Raw genomic sequence first — 22,295 nt, forward strand, 5'->3', positions numbered from 1 at the left:
GTGGTGATTCAGGAGTCAGGAGAGATGTGGTGATTCAGGAGTCAGGATAGGAGTGAGGATAGATGTGGTGATTCAGGAGTCAGGATAGATGTGGTAATTCAGGAGTCAGGATAGATGTGGTAATTCAGGAGTCAGAAAAGATGTGGTAATTCAAGAGTCAGGATAGATGTGGTGATTCAGGAGTCAGGATAGGAGTCAGGATAGATGTGGTAATTCATGAGTCAGGATAGGAGTCAGGATAGATGTGGTGATTCAGGAGTCAGGATAGGAGTCAGGATAGATGTGGTGATTCAGGAGTCAGGATAGGAGTCAGGAAAGATGTGGTAATTCATGAGTCAGGATAGGAGTCAGGATAGATGTGGTGATTCAGGAGTCAGTATAGGAGTCAGGATAGATGTGGTAATTCAAGAGTCAGGATAGATGTGGTAATTCAGGAGTCAGGATAGGAGTGAGGATAGAAGTGGTGATTCAGGAGTCAGGATAGGAGTCAGGATAGATGTGGTGATTCAGGAGTCAGGATAGGAGTCAGGATATATGTGGTGATTCAGGAGTCAGGATAGATGTGGTGATTCAGGAGTCAGGATAGATGTGGTGATTCAGGAGTCAGGATAGATGTGGTGATTCAGGAGTCAGGATAGATGTGGTGATTCAGGAGTCAGGATAGATGTGGTGATTCAGGAGTCAGGATAGATGTGGTAATTCAGGAGTCAGGATAGATGTGGTAATTCAGGAGTCAGGATAGATGTGGTGATTCAGGAGTCAGGATAGATGTGGTAATTCAGGAGTCAGGATAGATGTGGTAATTCAGGAGTCAGGATAGGCGTCAGGATATATGTGGTGATTCAGGAGTCAGGATAGATGTGGTAATTCAGGAGTCAGGATAGATGTGGTAATTCAGGAGTCAGGATAGGAGTCAGGATATATGTGGTGATTCAGGAGTCAGGATAGATGTGGTAATTCAGGAGTCAGGATAGATGTGGTAATTCAGGAGTCAGGATAGATGTGGTAATTCAGGAGTCAGGATAGATGTGGTGATTCAGGAGTCAGGATATGAGTCAGGATAGATGTGGTAATTCAGGAGTCAGGATAGATGTGGTAATTCAGGAGTCAGGATAGATGTGGTAATTCAGGAGTCAGGAAAGATGTGGTAATTCAAGAGTCAGTATAGGAGTCAGGATAGATGTGGTGATTCAGGAGTCAGGATAGGAGTCAGGATAGATGTGGTAATTCAGGAGTCAGGATAGATGTGGTAATTCAGGAGTCAGGATAGATGTGGTAATTCAGGAGTCAGGATAGATGTGGTAATTAAGGAGTCAGGACAGATGTGGCGCTGCCTGATGACTAAGAGTAGGTACAGTTGAGCTGGGGGAGCTACCCTCATTCACTGATCCAAGGTCAGCTTTGATTTGTACCACATGATAACAATGGTTGGGATTGGGACCAAATCTACTGTGTAAGAACAGCAAGGCCAAATTTATTTAATATAGCATAACATCTCGGGGTGAGGCGGATGGGGGAGACAAGCATTTCCGACCATGGAGGTGGTGTTGACTTGCATACCTTCACTTGCATGTCGGTCCCTGAAGGCCATCTTGGAGTTAGAGCCAAAACCCTCCATGTCCTGAGCAGAGGAGGCCCTCCGGATACTACACACACTCTCCCTGGACGTGGTGGGGGTCAGGCCTGGGATGGAGGGGGCCAGAGGGACCACAGTCTGGGGATGGGCCTGGGGAACCGCTTGAGGAACCAGCCTGTCCCAGAAGGGCCCCTTGGGGGAAGAGTGGTCCAGGGGTCCCGACACAGGGGTGGAGCAGTGGCTGGGGCCAATGAGGGCCCGCGTGTCGTTGGCGTAGGAGGGGCTGCAGCTCTCCCGGGTGGGCAGTGACTGGAAGTCGCGGGTGGCCACCGACTCTTCACTGCGGCGGGGCGAGTCGATTATGACGGCGTCAGGGTCCTGCTGAGGGAGGGACTGCTTACTGATGCCCAGGAGGTGTAAGGCTGGGAGCCGGAAACAAAACAATCTACCTTTCCCTGGAGAGAGAGAAAGAGATAGAGAGAGTTACATTTTTCAACAGTGATGCTTGGAATATTTCCAACAATAAGAGAAATTGTTTTTACAAAACTCTGCGCTTTTCAGAGTGGTTCGTGATGACTTAATTCATTGCGGAGGAATTCTTCATTTGATTGTGACTAGGTAGAAACAAGTAGGGGAAGATGGCGAACTGGAGGGATGCTCTGTAGCTCATGCTAATCCTCAGTTTCCAGCTCACTCCCCAGATATCAAGCAGTGAGTGCCAATATTGTTCAAAAGGAGCTAGCCAACAGTTATTTCAAAAAGAGCAGCAAGATCACAACAAATGCCTCTTATCCCAACGGCCGAGCTTCCATCTTCAGCTTCATTCAATTATTCAGACGTTTGACGAAATAAAGCAACCGCCATATATATATTAGAGTCCCATAAAATATAAAATGACAACAGGTTTCCGATGATTGATTAATACCCTTGGAGAAAGAGATCATCTTTGTCCAAATGATGTTGCTCATGAATCTGTCAATGCGTTATGAGTACAGTTTCTAAGAAGTCTGAAGTGGAGGCATCTTGCGTTCAAGAACATTGGGGGACCTTGTCAGAAGATCTCATTTCAAATGTATAACATGTTCCCGGGGTGACCGAACACATACACAGATATACAGTGGCTATACACACAAACATGCACAGGTGCACACACAGATACACACACGCTCGTGTTTGAAACTACAATCCCAGTCAGAACTATGAGGCATGCGTGTTTTCTCCTCCTAGTCTGTAGAGACATGCCATCATTTGTCTGTGCACACAGTTAACATGTTACAGTACATGCGCCGTACTGTATGTGAACACGACACCGCACCATGGCAACAGAACGTATAGTACATACAATGATGATGCCAGATCGTGCCAGAAAAGGGCCATTGAGTCTAGTGAAGCATTCTTTCCTGGAACAAAAATCCCATGTTATTCCCAGTGGTCTTCTCAGCCTCATCCGAGCATCCTTACAGAAGCTACCTAACACAGAGTAATGGACAAAAAGGGAAAATGGACAACCTACATACTGCTGGAGACATTGACGTCTTTATTTCTGTAATTAAAACAGTACATTTTCTATTCAAAACTGAAAACATAAGTGAAGAATTTCATAAAATAACACATCTTCCAAAAGTAATTTTCCGGATGAAGTATTACTTTACACTATAAATCTAAAAGCGAATACAAAAAAACAAGCATAAACTATGAAAAAGAAAATACTCTCCGCTCCATATCCCTCTTGATATTTGGGCTTTAGTGAGCTAACGTGCCTGCTACATGACATTTCAGAGGTTGAATTGTTAAAGGCAGTGTGGGGAATAGCAGAGAGATGATTGACAATGTTCAGCAGGCGTTCTTTTGTTGTGCCCATAGCTCTTTTTTCTTTGTTGACACTCATGACGAGGAGTAGAAAACCCGTTTTCGACACAGTCACGTGTACACTTGGGTCACTTACTTTGAAGGTGTTACTTTTACACACCAACTAGATTCCAATAAAAATCAACACATATTTCAGTGCATCTGGTTCTTGGTATTTTTCATTTGTCAATGGTTTAAGTGTATCTGTCCCTATCAAATAAATGAATGAAGAAGTGCATAATCAATATATTAATGGAAATATAGGAAAGACAACATCTACCTCACCATCAGCATATCCACTTTATGTCGTCCCCGTCCCCCCCACAATTTCAAAAGGATAAAAACCTACAGGCTAAGAATCCTTTAATTGGATAGAAAATTAAGCATGCCGAATAATATGCCAATGTATTTGTGGCAAAAGAATTTATGCATTGGCCTGTTATCATTTTTAAAGGTGACACTAGGAATGTTGCTCCTTGCCGTGCTGAGTTCCACTGTAGCCCTTTCCTGCAGTCAAATGACCAAATGGCCCTTTAGTGGCCTCATGGGCAAAATGTTATTCATATTTTTCATAATTTCATAATTAGTAAACATAATTTTTTAAAAACAGACGAAAATCTGGTGTTTCTATGTCAAACAGTTTTGTTATTTTTCAGTCTTCTGTGATGTGTAATATTGGGATGCAAACTCAAAATGTAATACATTTCAACTCTATATCTGACACGGTACAGGTGCAAGAAAGCAAAGGTAACTGAACTAAACTAAATGATGTGTTGTAGCACTCATTTCATCATGAAGTACTTTGAGAGACTAGCCAAGGATCATATCACCTCTGCCTTACCTGACATCCAAGACCCACTTCAATTTGCTTACCGCCCCAATAGATCCACAGACAATGCAATCACCATCGCACTGCACACTGCCCTATCCCATCTGGACAAGAGGAATACCTATGTAAAAATGTTGTTCATTGACTATAGCTCAGCATTCAACACCATAGTAGTCTCCAAGCTCATCATTAAGCTTTAGGCCCTGGGTCTGTACCCCGCCCTGTGCAACTGGGTCATGGACTTCCTGATGGGCCGCCCCCAGGTGGTGAAGATAGGAAACAACACCTCTACTTCTCTGATCCTCAAATCTGGGGCCCCACAAGGGTGCGTGCTCAGCCCCCTCCGGTACTCCCTGTTCACCCATGACTGTGTGGCCATGCACGCTTCCAACTCAATCATCAAGTTGGCAGATGACACAACGGTAGTAGGCCTGATTACCAACAATGATGAGACGGCCTACAGGGAGGAGGTGAAGGCCCTGGGGGTGTGGTGCCAGGAAAATAACCTCTCTCTCTACGTCAACAAAACAAAGGAGCTGATCGTGGACTTCAAGAAACAGCAGAGGGAGCACTCCCCTATCCACATCGACGGGACCACAGTGGAGAAGGCGGTAAACTTCAAGTTCCTTGGCGTACACATCACTGACAGACAATGTGGTGAAGAAGGCAAAACAGCTCCTCTTCAACCTCAGGAGGCTGAAGAAATTTGTCTAAGCACCTAAAACCCTCACAAACTTTTGCAGATGCACAATTGAGAGCATCCTGTCGGGCTGTATCACCGCCTGGTACGGCAACTGCACCGCCCGCAACCGCAGGGCTCTCCAGAGGGTGGTGTGGTCTGTCCAACACATCACCAGGGGCAAACTACCTGCCCTCCAGGACACCTACAGCACCTGATGTCACAGGAATGGCAAAAGGATCATCAAGGACAAGAACCACCTGAGCCACTGCCTGTTCACCCCGCTATTATCCAGAAGGCAAGGTCAGCACAGGTGCATCAAGCTGGGACCGAGAGACTGAAAAACAGCTTCTATCTCAAGGCCATCAGACTGTTAAATTGCCATCACAGGCACATTAGAGGCTGCTGCCCTATATACATAGACTTGAAATCACTGGCCACTTTAATAATGGAACACTAGTCACTTTAATAATGTTTACATTATGTTTACATTTTGCATTACTCATCTCATATGTACAGTTGAAGTTGGAAGTTTACATTTGTGGAGTGGTTGAAAAACAAGTTTTAATGACTCCAACATAAGTGGAGTCATTAAAACTTGTTTTTCAACCACTCCACAAATTTCTTGTTAACAAACTATAGTTTTGGCAAGTCGGTTAGGACATCTACTTTGCACATGACACAAGTAATTTTTCCAACAATTGTTTACAGACAGATTATTTCACTTATAATTCACTGTATCACAATTCCAGTGGGTCAGAAGTTTACATAAACTAAGTTGACTGTGCCTTTAAACAGCTTGGAAAATTCAAGAAAATTATGTCATGACTTTAGAAGCTTCTGATAGGCTAATTGACATAATTTGAGTCAATTGGAGGTGTACCTGTGGATGTATTTCAAGGCCTAATTTCAAACTCAGTGCCTCTTTGCTTGACATCATGGGGAAATCAAAAGACATCAGCCAAGACCTCAGAAGAAAATTGTAGACCTCCACAAGTCTGGTTCATTCTTGGGAGCAATTTCCAAATGCCTGAAGGTACCATGTTCATCTGTACAAACAATAGTACGCAAGTATAAATACCATGGGACCATGCAGCTGTCATACCACTCAGGAAGGAGACACGTTCTGTCTCCTAGAGATGAAGTACTTTGGTGTGAAAAGTGCAAATCAATCCCAGAACAACAGCAAAGGACCTTGTGAAGATGCTGGAGGAAACAGGCACAAAGTATATTTATCCACAGTAAAACAAGTCCTATATCATCATAACATGAAAGGCTGCTCAGCAAGGAAGAAGCCACCACTCCTAAACCGCCATAAAAAATCCAGACTACGGTTTGCAACTGCACATGGGGGACAAAGATCGTACTTTTTGGAGAAATGGCATCTGGTCTGATGAAACAAAAATATAACTGATTGGCCATAATGACCATCGTTATGTGGAGGGAAAATGGGGAGGCTTGCAAGCTGAAGAACACCATCTCAACCATGAAGCACGGGGGTGGCAGCATCATGTTGTGTGGGTGCTTTGCTGCAGGAGGGACTGGTGCACTTCACAAAACAGAGGAAGGGAAATTTATGTGGATATATTGAAGCAACATCTAAAGACATCAGTCAGGAAATTAAAGTTTGGTCGCAAATGGGTCTTCCAAATGGACAATGACCCCAAGAATACTTCCAAAGCTGTGGCAAAATGGCTTAAGGACAACAAAGTCAAGGTATTAGAGTGGCCATCACAAAGCCCTGACCTCAATCCTTACAGAACATGTGTGGGCAGAACTGGAGGCCTACAAACCTGACTCAGTTCCACCAGCTCTTTCAGGAGGAATGGGCCAAAATGCACCCAACTTATTGTGGGAAGCTTGTGGAAGGCTACCCCAAAATGTTTGATCCAAGTTAAACAATTAAAAGGCAATGCTACCAAATACTAATTGAGTGTATGTAAACTGGGAATGTGATGAAAGAAATAAAAGCCGAAATAAATCATTCTCTCTACTACTACTACTACTACTACATTTCACATTCTTAAAATAAAGTGGTGATCCTAACTGACCTAAGACAGGGTATTTTTACTTGGATTAAATGTCAGGAATTATGAAAAACTGAGTCTAAATCTATTTGGCTAAGGTGTATGTAAACTTCTGACTTCAACTGTATATACTGTATTTTATTATATTCTACTGTATCTTAGTCTATGCCACTCTGACATTGCTCGTCCAAATATTGATATATTCTTAATTCCATTCCTTTACTTAGATGTGTGTGCATTGTGTGTATCGTTATGAAATTGTTAGATTTTACTTGTTAGATATTACTGCACTGTTGGAGCTAGAAATGTAAGCATTTCGCTACACCCTCAATAACATCTGTTAAACACATGTATGTGACCAAGAATATTTGAGTTGGTTTGATTTGGTCTTCTTTTATTTAAAACCATAACCATGTGTGTGAGGTATATACTTTTGTTTCAAAGTAGATTTGTTTAAGACTAAGAAGAATCACTCTTTGTAACCCTGATTTAGCCCACTGCAGTAGAACTACAGGCAGGGAGCATGTCACTCTCTCTGCAAACACACACAGATAACACTGCACAGCAGCCAGTGCATGCACAAACACCATCCCCCGTTGCTATGATACCAGCTAGTCGTAATATTTGCATTGAATATTAAATGGAACTCAGATCCCCCAGTCCTGAAGTGAAATGGTGACTTTATAATGAAATAATAATTTGGATGAAGTAAAAAGAGAGAGGAATATCTAGAGATATGGTTCCAATCCTCACCGAGGCAGAATAGAAAGCATTAAAACAAAATTGATCTTCTCCCTCAAGCTGTGAGTCTGCTGAAGATGGATGGTTTAAAGTGGATATCCAGCCGTGCAATTTAGGTGCTTAGTGCACTCATTCTGATTTCCATACCGCCTCTCCTTTTGGAGGATGTACACTGCCCCTTGGATTTCAGACCCCTTGGGTTTCGTCACATTTTATTGTGTTACAAAGTGGGATTCAAATGGATTACATTTTTGGTCAACAATCTATACAAAATACTCTGTAATGTCAAAGTTGAAGACAATTCAATTTTTTGGGGGGAGTAATAAAAACGTAATAAATTAAACATAAGTACTCATCTCCCTGAGTCCATACATGTTAGAACATCTTTGGCATTGATTACAGCTGTGAGTCTTATTGGGTAAGTCTCTAAGAGCTTCACACCTGGATTGTGCAATATTTGCCTACTATTATTTTCAAAATTCTTCAATCTCTGTCAAGATGTTGGAGATCATGGCTAGACAGCTATTTCCAAGTCTTGCCATAGTATTTCAAGCAGATTTAAGTAAAAACGGTCTGGCCACTTGGGAACATTCATTGTCTTCTTGGTAAGCAACACAGTGTAGGCCTTGTGTTGTAGGTTATTGTTCTGCTGTAAGATTCCTCTCCCCGTCTCTGGTGTACAGCCGTCTGAAGCAGGTTTTGCTCTTGGACTTTGCTTGTGCTTAGCCATATCCCTTTCTTTTCATCCTGAAAAGCTCCCCAGTATTTGCCGATGTCAAGCATACCCATACCAATATTCAGCCACCACCATGCTTGAAAAGTAGATAGGAATTACTCAGTGATGTGTTGTGTTGGATTTGTTACAAACATAAGGCTTTGTATTTAAGCCTAAAGGTGTAATCCTTTGCCATGTTGTCTTACTTTAGTGCCTTGTTGCATACAAGAGGCATGTTTTGGAATATCAAAATGGTGTGTATTTGTGTTATTCTTTTCACTCATTTAAGTCATTATTGTGGAGTCACTACAACGTTGATCCATCCTCAGTTTTCTCCCATCAAAGCCATTGAACTCTGTATCGGTTTTACAATCACCAATGGCCTCACGGTAACATCCCTGAGCAGTCTTATTCCTGTCTTGCAGCTCAGTCTTTGTAGTTGAATCTGTGCTTGAAATGCAATACTTGACTTCGGGATTTTACAGATGGTGTATGTACAGTATGGGGGACAGAGGAAGGGTTAGTCATTTCAAAATCATGTCAACCCCTATTATTTCACACAGAGTGAGTTCTTACAAATTTTCTGTGATTTGTTCAGCCAAATTTGACTCCTGAACTCATTTAGGCTTGCCAAAGCCTAAATGGGGCTGAATACCTATGCAGAGGGGCTGAATACTTATGCATCGACTATATTTTATATTTTGTTTCCACTGAGCTAACCCGGGCGCTTATAAGAAATCCCGCTATGCCCTCTGACAAACCATCGAACAGGCAAAGCGTCCATACAGGACTAAGATTGAATCCTACTACACCGGCTCCGACGCAAGTCGGAAGCACAGCCGTGAGACGATGAGCTAAATGACGAGCTAAATGACTTCTATGAGCGCTTCGAGGCAAGCAGCACAGAAGCATGCATGAGAACACCAGCTGTTCCGGGTGACTGTGTGAACACGCTCTCCGTAGCCGATGTGAGTAAAACCTTTAAACAGGTCAACATTCACAAGGCTGCAGGGCCAGATGGAATACAAGGATGTGTACTCTGAGCAAGTGGCAACTGGCAAGTGTCTTCACTAACATGTTCCACCTGTCCCTGACCGAGTCTGCAATAACTACATGTTTCAAGCAGACCACCATAGTCCCTGTGCTCAAGAACAGCAAGGTAACCTGCCTAAATGATTACCAACCCGCAGCACTCACGTCTGTAGCTATGTGCTTTGAAAGGGTGGTAAAGACTCACATCAACACCATTATCCCAGAAACCCTAGACCCACCCCAATTTGCATATCGCCCCAAAAGATCCTTTGATGACGCAATCTCTATTGCACTCCATACTGCCCTTTCCCACCAAGAAAAAAGGAACACCTATGTGAGAATGCTATTCATTGACTACAGCTCAGCATTCAACACCCTAGTGCCCACATAGCTCATCCCTAAGCTAAGGACCCTGAGACTAAACACCTCCATCTACAACTGGATCCTGGACTTCCTTGACATCTCCACTCTTACCACACAAAGCCAAAGAGACACGACTGACCACCGGCAATACATTCTATTGGCTCTCAAACCATCCAACCATCAATGCCATTAATGGGTCCATACCAAGCACCATTTCCAGCAACCCTGATCAAAACAAAGAGAAAACCGACTAAGACGTGGTGTGAAATTAGACTATGGTTGACCAACACACCACAAAGCAGCAATACATACTGTAGCAGCAGCACCTAATGCATGGCCGAGCACTCCCTAGGTCAAGCTAAGGCCACAGCATCATTCTCTCTCTCTGACTCCCACGCTGAGCCCTTACGTAAATTTGTGTGCATGGGGCTTAATCAATGTTCATGTAGGAGCATTTCTGCATGGCTAACCCGACGTAAGCAGGTGTAAAAGAAAGGCCTGAACTGCTTTTCTTTCTTTCTGGCAGGTCAAGAAAAGAATGACTGTCGGGGGAGGTTCTTTTCTGCACTGCTAAACCAATCCAGTTAATGTGGAGGAGTTAAGATTGAGCGTTCCCTTGTTAACTTACGAAAGCGGAAGACGTATCACAGGCTCTCTTTCCATTGCATCCGGTTTTTGCACTAAACCACAGAGGGTGATGCGTAACAGAATTCTGTATTGGACCAGGTCTAATTGTGGTCTATAATTATGCAGGAACCGCTATGAGTCATGACCATCATCTATCTGCTAACAGAAGAAAAGGAACAATTCTTCTGGAAGAATGAGGAAAAAAATGATGTCCTGAAATGTAGCAAGGGCTAAATGTTCCAACCTAAATGGCCAAAGTGCGAAAACGATAATTTCCCTGTACCAGTTTAAAGAGGCTTTGAGAGAAGGAGAGAGCCAAGGTAGGTGAGCAGAGCAAGACTCCACCTTGTAAATGAATCAGTCTGACAGCAGCATTCACACTGCCGGGCTGTTTAGAAATTCACATAGGCCTGAATCGTTGTTTTTTTTCATGCTCCGTTCAATTATGGGATTGCCCGCCCCACACTTTTGGCAGAGGTGCTTTTGAGGAACTGGGAGTGAGACCCTTATAAGAACAGCCGATATAAAAATATTTTTTCTCCAAAATTATATTTCTCCTGTCTGAACCGAGATACATAAAATAAATCAAAATACTCGAGAGCATAACAGAGCTACAGAGGATCAATAGCGTCTAACAAATAGCTGGGGATTACATTTTATCACAAGCACTTACAGTTGGGAAGGCTGCAATTTGGGCTGCACGTGGGCCAAATAAAGAACAGCTTGTTGCGTTGTGGCCAAAATCCTCCTTTGAAGGATTTTGGAACCTCTTACCCTGGCACTTGACTGTTAAACTAATGGGTACACAAGCAATGGCTGCCAGTCCTGACTTGAATGGGAACTGCCATCTATGGATTATATTTCTATGGTTGGTTGCAGCTGTAAATTAGCCTTTTGCAAATTTCAAAATATTTAATTTCAAAATTTGAAAGCAAATGCCTATTGCTGAAAAGAGAATACTAATCTGAAGCTAACAAAAAAAACATTTTCAACAATTAAGTGATTCTGAGCAAACAGCACTATTTTTCAAAGTAGCTTAATTATCTGAGAAATTGGTACGAGCGCATAGGCCATCACAGATGAGTAGCCAATGCTTAATCTTTATAACTGGAAACAGAGCCTTTGGCACCTTGACTTTTTCCACATTTTGTTATATTACTGCCTTATTTTAAAATGTATATATATTTTTTAAATCATTAAGAATCTAAACACAATACCCCATAATGACAAAGCAAAAACAGGTTTTTAGACTCTTTGACCTGAATACCAAGCGTCACGTCTGGAGAAAACCTGGCACCATCCCTACGGTGAAGCATGGTGGTGGTGGCAGCATCATGCTATGGGGATGTTTATCAGAAGCAAGGACTGGGAGACTAGTCAGGATCGAGGCAAAATGAACAGAGCAAAGTACAGAGAGATCCTTAATGCTCCAGAGTGCTCAGGACCTCAGACTGGGATAAAGTTTCTGAATGTCCTTGAGTGCCCCAGTCAGAGCCCGGACTTGAACCCGATCGAACATATCTAGAGAGACCTGAAAATAGCTGTGCAGCAACGCTCCCCATCCAACCTGACAGAGCTCGAGAGGATCTGCAGAGAAGAATGAGAGAAACTCCCAAAATACAGATGTGCCAAGCTTGTAGCATCCTACCCATGAAGACTCGAGGATGTAATCACTGCCAAAGGTGCTTCAACAAAGTACTGAGTAAAGGGGCTGAATACTTATGTAAAAGGTGATATTTCATTTTTATTTTTATTTTTTCTAAATGAGCAAAAATGTCTAAAACCTGTTTTCGCTTTGTCATTATGGGGTATTGTGTGTAGCTTGATGAGGGACGTTTAAAAAATATATATTTTAGAATAAGCCTGTAACCTTATAAATGTGGAAAAAGTCAAGGGTTCTGAATACTTTCCGAAGACACTGTATATCAGGGCTTCCGTTAGGAAAATCTGGCGCTGGACAAGTGACTGGGAAGATTTGAATTTATCGGACATTTGATACATTTACCGGTCAATCATTTGCAATGGTTGCGTAACCGATTAGAGCATCCACCCACACAGCCAGCACCATCAATAAACAAGGGATTTTGGTCAAATGAGCTACATTTACATGTCCCTAAAAACAGTCTATAACAAATGACAAAAACACTATTCCTTGTGTTCTGATGTGTAACATGTGCAAAACTTTATAGCCTATTGTGTAATTGGTTTTTACGTTCCTAAATACAATAATTGTCAACTTCACGGTTCAGCTGAGAGAGAGAGAGAAAGATGGAGGGGGCATGCTATGACACCAGTCAGTCAGCCGGTGCACACTGCCTTCATGTCTTAGGCCTACAGTATAATAAGCTAATAGCCACACCACACCAAACCTTCACAAAAGTTTCTAAACTTTATTAAGGCCATATTAAAAGTGCAGTAGGTCAGGCCATCGTTTGTAGGGAAAATACGAGCAGGATATTATGTTGCGGCAAGCACATCATACAGTTGGAATTTCATTTGGCCAAAGAAAATGACTCAACGGAATGAACCAAAAACCTTGTGAACTGGTTTAAACCACAAACATTATTGAACAGGCTATATTGCAGCATTTTCAAAGAAAACCTAGTGCCTTCCGTAACCAACAAATTAAAGCAATATATATTTTACAAAAGGCTCTTAAACTAAATACGGAGCATACATTTAAAAAGACAGATCGATTTTAATTTATCCAAAGAAAATGTTTCAACAGAATGAAACAAAACATATTTAGCATATTTAAAGAACTGGTTTAGATGAATAAATAGGCCTACTATAATAACAATGATGTACAATAATAATAATAATAATAATAATAATAATAATAAACAAATAATTATAGATATGAAAAAAATAATTGAAGTTCCAAAATTGCATCCTACAGTACCTGAATAGTGAGGTGTGTGATAAAATGTGTTCTGCTAATATCATGTAAATTATGTAGAACTGCATGAAATGCGCTTTTATAAAGGCTGCTAAAACAAATTCTCCATGTGTGGAAATCCTAAAAACCTGTCTGCTCAACTGTATGTCACTACGCAAATACGATTATAGAAACACGCAAACACACACACACACTCTCTCTCTCTCTCTCTCTCTCTCTCTCTCTCTAAAGCACTAAAGCCTGTAAGGGCCTCCAATTACTCTGATCTAAGGAATGACCTCTCCCTGGGTCTGTGGGGGCCATTTTACATGTCAATGCCTGAAGAGGAAGCAATGAGAGCAAGTACAGCACCACTGGGAAGCATTAGAGAGAGACAGCCCTGCCAAGCTGAGGAATAACTGTGGGTGTACAGTAGTTCACAAGGTCGAGTGAGTGGTGAACACATGATGGGACTACTGTAGATCTGGGGATGACAAAAAACAAAGGCCAAGTGTCTTTCATACAAACCGGACATTTGATTTTGTTAATCTACACCAGACGCGTTCATAACACGTCGGTTAAAATATGAAAACTGTAACCCAACTATATTAATTTGGGGCCATGTCAAAACATTTAGCTAGTTGCTTTTGCATATGAACATTGGGTAGATACAAACATTATTGCGCACGGACAACAGTACAAAGAGCAAGAAGGTAGAGATAACAATGCATCACGCAAAGTAGCCACAACTGTCAGTAAGAGTGTCCATGATTGAGTCTTTGACTGAAGAAATTGAGGTAAAACTGTCCAGTTTGTGTCACGGGCATCGTAATAAGTAGACCAAAGCGCAGCGTGGTGGGCGTACATTTTCTTTTTATTTGGATAATGTCGCCAACAAAAACAATAAACAATACAAAATGACCGTGAAGCTTACAGGGGTATAGTGCCACTAACAAAAGTCAGCTACCCACAATCAAAGGAGGACAAAAGGGCTCCTAAGTATGATTCCCAATCAGAGACAACGATAGACAGCTGTCCCTGATTAAGAACCATACCCGGCCAGAACATAGAAACAAAGAAACATAGAAAACAAAACATAGAATGCCCACCCCACATCACACTCTGACCTAACCAAATAGAGAAATAAAACAGATATCTAAGGTCAGGGCGTGACAGTACCCCCCAAAAGGTGCAGACTCCGGCCGCAAAACCTGAACCTATAGGGGAGGGTCCGGGTGGGAATCTATCCGCGGTGGTGGTTCTGGTGCGGGACGTAGGCCCCTGCTCCACCTCTGGCTCACCCCGCTTTGGTGGCGCCTCTGGTGTGGGGACCCTCGCCGCCGACCCCGGACTGGGGACCCTCTCTATGGGCCCCGGACTGAGGACCCTCGCTACGGGCCCCGGACTGGGCACCCTCGTTGCGGGCCCTGGACTGGGCACTCTCGTTGCGGGCCCCGGACTGGAGGCCGTCGCTGGAGGCTCCGGACTGAAGGACGTCGCTGGAGGCTTCGTGCCATGACTCCTCACTGGAGGCTTCGTGCCATGGATCATCACTGGAGGTTTCTTGTCATGGATCATCACTGGAGGCTTCGTGCCATGGATTATCACTGGAGGCTTCCTGCCATGGATCATCACTGGAGGCTTCGTGCCATAGATCATCCCTGGAGGCTTCGTGCCATGGATCATCACTGGGGGCTTCGTGCCATGGATTATCACTGGAGGCTTCCTGCCATGGATCATCACTGGAGGCTTCGTGCCATAGATCATCCCTGGAGGCTTCGTGCCATGGATCATCACTGGGGGCTTCGTGCCATGGATTATCACTGGAGGCTTCCTGCCATGGATCATCACTGGAGGCTTCGTGCCATAGATCATCCCTGGAGGCTTCGTGCCATGGATCATCACTGGGGGCTTCGTGCCATGGATTATCACTGGAGGCTTCCTGCCATGGATCATCACTGGAGGCTTCGTGCCATAGATCATCACTGGAGGCTTTGTACCATGGATAATCCCTGGAGGCTTCTTGCCATGGATCATCACTGCGGGCTTCGTGCCATGGATCATCACTGGAGTCTTCTTGCCATGGATCATCACTGGAGGCTTCGTGCCATGGGTCATCACTGGAGGCTTCCTACCATGGGTCATCACTGGAGGCTTCTTGCCATGGATCATCACTAGAGGCTTCGTGCCATGGATCATCACTGAAGGCTTCTTGCCATGGGTCATCACTGGAGGCTTCCTGCCATGGGTCATCACTGGAGGCTTCTTGCCATGGATCATCACTGGAGGCTTCGTGCCATGGGTCATCACTGGAGGCTTCCTGCCATGGGTCATCACTGGAGGCTTCTTGCCATGGATCATCACTAGAGGCTTCGTGCCATGGATCATCACTGAAGGCTTTGTGCCATGAATCATCACTGGAGGCTTCTTGCCATGGATCATCACTGGACTGGAGAGACACACAGGCCTGGCTCTGGGAGCGGGCACAGGATACACTGGGCCATGGAGGCGAACTAGAGGTCTCGAGCGTAGAGCCTGCACAACCTGTCCTGGCTGGATGGTGACTTTGGCCCGGCATGTGCGGAGCGCAGGCACAGCACGCACTGGACTGTGCAGACGTACCGGAGACAGAGTGCGCAGAGCCGGCGCAGGATATCCTGGGCCGTAGAGCCATGTGCGCTGAGCCGGCACCCTCCGACCTGGCTGTATGCCCACTCTAGCCAGGCCGATTCTGGGAGCTGGAAGGTAGCGCACCGGGCTGTGAACACGCACTGGAGACACCGTGCGCTCCACCGCATAACACGGTGCCTGACCAGTACAACGCTCGCCACGGTAAGCACGAGGAGTTGGCTCAGGTTTCCAACACTTTGTCCAAATTTATGGGGGGGGGGGGGGCTGCCTCTCGGGGTTCCTTGCTAGCCGTGTTCCCTCGTAACGAAGGGCCCCTTTACCAGCTGCCTCCGCCTTCCTGGCTGCTTCCACCTGTTCCCATGGAAGGCGATCCCTTCCGGCCAGGATCTCCTCCCATGTCCAGGATCCTTTGCTGTCCAGAATGTCATCCCATGTCCAGTCCTCCTTTTTACCAAGCTGCTTGGACCATTTGTGGTGGGTAGTGCTGTCACGGGTGTCGTAAGAAGTAGACCAAAGCGCAGTGTGGTGAGCGTGCATTTTCTTTTTATTTGAATAATTGAATAAGACAGCTGTCCCTGATTGAGAACCATACCCGGCCAGAACATAGAAACAAAGAAACATAGAAAACAAAACATAGAATGCCCACCCCACATCACACCCTGACCTAACCAAATAGAGAAATAAAATGGCTCTCTAAGGTCAGGGCGTGACAGTTTGATTGTTTGTTGCAGCTCGTTGCAGTCGCTAGCTACAGCGAACTGAAAAGAGGAGCGACCCAGGGATGTGTGTGCTTTGGGGACCTTTAACAGAATGTGACTGGCAGAAGGGGTGTTGTATGTGGAGGATGAGTGCTGCAGTAGATATCTCAGATAGGGGGGAGTGAGGCCTAAGAGGGTTTTATAAATAAACATTAACCAGTGGGTCTTGCGACGGGTATACAGAGATGACCAGTTTACAGAAGAGTATAGAGTGCAGTGATGTGTCCTATAAGGAGCATTGGTGGAAAATCTGATGGCCGTACGGTAAAGAACATCTAGCCGCTCGAGAGCACCCTTACCTGCCGATCTATAAATCACATCTCCGTAATCTGGCATGGGTAGGATCTGAATCAGGGTTAGTTTTCATAATGTCTTTTAGCATACTCACTTCAGCACCTGGCTTTAAACTAGCCAAGGAGAAACGGTATGAAACTGTACTCATTCAGGGAACTTGAAAGACTTGAAAGAGTAAAGTTCCATTCCATTGTTTAGTTTTCCTTCGCATATACTACTGTGTTACTCCTGTACAGCCACTACACTGCGTGTAGAGTGACAGAGACATTCAGTCCCTTTTCTGGTAAAGTTTCATTTGAATGTAGGGTTTTAGCCGACTGAGCTAAAGCCGAGGCGTTGACAGGTTACTCACTTGGTTCAGCTTTGGCAGGAGACGTGTGGTTGAGTCCCTCCAGAGAGTCACTGCTGTCCTCCTCTAGGATGTAGTCAAAGTTGAGGATGAACATCATGACCATGCCCTCCTCGTTCTTCACTGGGATGATGTGGGTGTTACACAGGAAGTCAGAGCCTACGGGACAGGGAAAAGAGACACAGGTTTCACACTAGAGTTGATGCTCATTGACATTTAGATATCTTTGTCCAAATAGGATGGTTTAGATAAAGGAAGGTGGGGATAAAAGAGAACAAATGGAAAGGTCAAGAGAGAAATGTTTCTGGTGTGTGATCTCAAATATGTGATCTCAAATTTTGAAAAAACGTTCTCATTTGGCAAACGTTGTGTTATTCCAAACTAAAGGTATTTAGTAAGAAGCCCTATATGAATTCAATCAATTATTATCAGAAGTATGTTAAGGCTGGTAAAACATTATCACTGTTAACATTATACTCTTATAGATTCTCATTGTCAAATGCATTCAGTCTTCCTCCCTGATTCTTAGTCCCTTCCTGTGGATGAGCGATCACTAAAACCCCAAAATGGATTGTGCTAATACCAATTATGGTTCGCTGCAATCAACCTAATCCCTGTCTCATTAACGACATTTAAGTCATTGCCGGGACTCAAATAAACGAGACGACGTCATCCCTTAAAGTGTAATTAACATGTGTTAATGTTCCCCCTTCATCACAAGGCAACATCGCCCCCAGAGTTAGTGGTGGTGTGTGATTGAAGCCCAGTGGGCAGGATATGGCTGGTGCATCCCGTACGAAAAAGGAAAACGATGCACTTAAAACACTCTGGGTAAAATTGAGATTGAAATGGCAGACAATAACACTAAAATAGTCCCACAGGTGTATTTCAAGCACACTGAAAACCCTGAATGTGCACTACAAATGATAAGCCATGCAGGACTTGTACGCTTGCATTGGCCACAGTGTCAAAATGAATGAGGGACACTGAGAGATGAGAGTGAAGACAAATAGATTTTGTTCAACATATCCTCTGCCTACAATGGAGGTGGAACCTCTGTCATTACTGTGATGGCCTGTGTCATATGTTTTATATATAGATCACATGGCATCTCTTCTCTTAAAGTGCTTCTCTCTCAAGCAGATCAAAGTCTTGCTGTCACCGCCAGCCTATTAATAGCTCGGCATGGTCCCACGGGAAAACCAGCCCTGCCAGTTTTACACCATGAAAAACATACATTACCGCCAGGAAACAAACACATTTACATTTCAGCAGACACTCTTATTCAGAGCGACTCACAGTAGTGAGTGCATACGTTCAAATACTGGTCCCCTGTGGGAATCGATCCCACAACCCTGGTGCTGCAAGCGCCATGCTCTACCAACTGAGTTACAAACACATACACACTTACCACACCAACAAACACACACTTACAACACACACACACACACACACAAACACACACTTACCACACCAACAAGCACACACAACACACACACACACACACAAACATAGACACACACTTACCACACCAACAAACACACACTTACAACACACACACACACACACACTTACCACACCAACAATCACACACTTACAACACACACACACACACACACAAACATAGACACACACTTACCACACCAACAAACACACACTTACAACACACACACACACACGCACACACACACACACACACACACACACACACACACACACACACACACACACACACACACACACACACACACACACACACACACACACACACACACACACACAAACATAGACACACACTTACCACACCAACAAACACACACTTACAACACACACACACACAGACATAGACACACACTTACCACACCAACAAACACACACTTACAACACACTTACAACACACAAACATAGTCACACACTTACCACACCAACAAACAAACACTTACAACACACACACACACAAACATAGACACACACTTACCACACCAACAAACACACACTTACAACACACACACACACAAACATAGACACACACTTACCACACCAACAAACACACACTTACAACACACACACACACAAACATAGACACACACTTACCACACCAACAAACACACACTTACAACACACACACACACACACACACACAAACATAGACACACACTTACCACACCAACAAACACACTCTTACAACACACACACTACCCTGTCCCCTCCTGTCTGTGTCACCAAACAACAACAACAACACCAGCGACCGACCAACCGTCCGTTTGTTCTCCCCTCACTGGGGCTTCATAATCTATTTGGGGCCCCAGCATTCTAAAGGCCCTAATAGTAAGTCAGTGCCAGCAATATTGGACAGAGCCATAAATTAAAGGGGGAACAGGATTTACTGTTATTTCGGCGGGTAGCGTTTGTACAGTATAAATGAATGTGTATGAAGACGGGTGTGTGTGGAGGCTGGGGTGTGTGTGGAGGCTGGGGTGTGTATTGAAGCTGGGGTGTTACGGAGGCTGGGGTGTGTATGGAGACTGGGGTGTGTGTGGAGGATGGGGTGTGTATGGAGGTCGGGGTATGTGTGGAGGCTGGGGTGTGTGTGGAGGCTGGGGTGTGTATTGAAGCTGGGGTGTTACGGAGGCTGGGGTGTGTATGGAGACTGGGGTGTGTGTGGAGGATGGGGTGTGTATGGAGGTCGGGGTATGTGTGGAGGCTGGGGTGGTATGGAGGCTGGGGTGTGTGTGGAGGCCGGGGTGTGTGTGGAGGCTGGGGTGGTATGGAGGCTGGGGTGTGTGTGGAGGCTGGGGTGTGTTTGGAGGGCTGGGGTGTGTGTGGAGGCTGGGGTGTGTTTGGAGGGCTGAGGTGTGTGTGGAGGCTGGGGTGTGTGTGGAGACTGAGGTGTGTGTGGAGACTGGGGTGTGTATGGAGGCTGGGGTGTATGGATACTGGGGTGTGTGTGGAGGATGGGGTGTGTGTGGAGAATGAGGTGTGTATGGAGGCTGGGGTGTGTATGGAGGCTGGGGTGTGTGTGGAGACTGGGGTGTGTGTGGAGGATGGGGTGTGTATGGAGGCCGGGGTGTGTGTGGAGGCTGGGGTGGTATGGAGGCTGGGGTGTGTGTGGAGGCTGGGGTGTGTGTGGAGGCTGGGGTGTGTGTGGCAGCTGGGGTGGTATGGAGGCTGGGGGGTGTGTGGAGGCTGGGGTGTGTGTGGAGGCTGAGGTGTGTGTGGAGAATGAGGTGTGTATGGAGGCTGGGGTGTGTATGGAGACTGGGGTGTGTGTGGAGGATGGGGTGTGTATGGAGGCCGGGGTGTGTATGGAGCCCGGGGTCTGTATGGAGGCCGGGGTGTGTGTGGAGACTGGGGTGTGTGTGGAGGCTGGGGTGTGTGTGGCAGCTGGGGTGGTATGGAGGCTGGGGGTGTGTGGAGGCTGGGGTGTGTGTGGAGGCTGAGGTGTGTGTGGAGAATGAGGTGTGTATGGAGGCTGGGGTGTGTGGAGACTGGAGACTGGGGTGTGTGTGGAGGGGGTGGGGTGTGTATGGAGGCTGGGGTCTGTGTGGAGGCTGGGTGTGTGTGGAGACTGGGGTGTGTGGAGGCTGGGGTGTGTGGAGGCTGGGGTGTGTGTGGGGTGTGTGTGGAGGCTGGGGTGGTAGCTGGGGTGTGGGGGGGGTGTGTGGAGGCTGGGGTGTGTGTGGAGGCTGAGGTGTGTGTGGAGGATGGGGTGTGTGTGGAGAATGAGGTGTGTATGGAGGCTGGGGTGTGTGTGGAGGATGGGGTGTGTGTGGAGAATGAGGTGTGTATGGAGGCTGGGGTGTGTATGGAGACTGGGGTGTGTGTGGAGGATGGGGTGTGTATGGAGGCCGGGGTGTGTATGGAGGCCGGGGTGTGTATGGAGGCCGGGGTGGTGTGGAGACTGGGGTGTGTGTGGAGGCTGGGGTGTGTGTGGAGACAGCTGGGGTGGTATGGAGGCTGGGGGTGTGTGGAGGCTGGGGTGTGTGTGGAGGCTGAGGTGTGTGTGGAGAATGGAGGTGGGGTGTATGGAGGCTGGGGTGTGTGTGTATGGAGACTGGGGTGTGTGTGGAGGCTGGGGTGTGTATGGAGGCCGGGGTGTGTGGGAGGCTGGGGTGGTATGGAGACTGGGGTGTGTGTGGAGGCTGGGGTGTGTGTGGAGGCTGGGGTGTGTGTGGAGGCTGAGGTGTGTGTGGAGACTGGGGTGTGTATGGAGGCTGGGGTGGTATGGAGGCTGGGGTGTGTGGAAGCTGGGGTGTGTGTGTGTGTGAGGCTGAGGTGTGTATGGAGACTGGGGTGTGTATGGAGGCTGGGGTGTATATGGAGGCATGTTTAGGCTGTGGTAAGACTGGGGTGTGTGTGGAGGATTGATGAGGCTGGGGTGTGTATGGAGGCTGGGGTGTGTGTGGCAGCTGGGGTGGTATGGAGGCTGGGGTGTGTGTGGAGGCTGAGGGTGTGTGCTCTGAGGTGTGTGGACTGTGTGTATGGAGGCTGGGGTGTGTAAGACAATCTCTCTCAAATTCAAATTATTCAAATGAGGCTGGGGTTATCAGCTGGGGTGAGTCATGAATGGGGTGCAATCCCAGGGTGTGTGTGGCAGCTGGGGTGTGTAAAGGCTGGGGTGGTATCAATGTGTGGAAGCTGGGGTGCGTGTGGAGGCTGGGGTGTGTGCATGTGAGGGTGTGATTATAATGGTTGTGCTTTATAAACATTTTATCGTGTATCCACTGACCCATGACACTCCATTTGCATGTCTGTCTTTGCATGTGGGTGTGCTTCTGTCCATCTGAGTGTGGCCATCCATCCATCTCTCTCAAATATCAAATTATCTATTATTATCTATCTATCAATCTATCTATCACTAGAAATCTATCTATCTATCTATCTATCTATCTATCTATCTATCTATCTATCTATCCATCTATCTATCTATCTATCTATCTATCTATCT

General features: G+C 45.6%; 1 protein-coding gene across 1 annotated transcript in view; it reads right to left on the minus strand.

Moving 5' to 3' along the window:
* LOC135542611 (potassium voltage-gated channel subfamily H member 7-like) overlaps positions 1–22,295 on the minus strand; it is a 98,200-nt gene that overhangs the window by 56,530 nt on the left and 19,375 nt on the right. Inside the window, 2 exon segments of the mRNA XM_064969713.1 lie at positions 1,561–2,031; positions 17,351–17,506. Coding sequence (XP_064825785.1) covers positions 1,561–2,031; positions 17,351–17,506 — 627 coding nt within the window.

Source organism: Oncorhynchus masou, chromosome 6 (genome assembly GCF_036934945.1).
Source record: "Oncorhynchus masou masou isolate Uvic2021 chromosome 6, UVic_Omas_1.1, whole genome shotgun sequence".
Classification (NCBI taxonomy): Eukaryota; Metazoa; Chordata; class Actinopteri; order Salmoniformes; family Salmonidae; genus Oncorhynchus; species Oncorhynchus masou.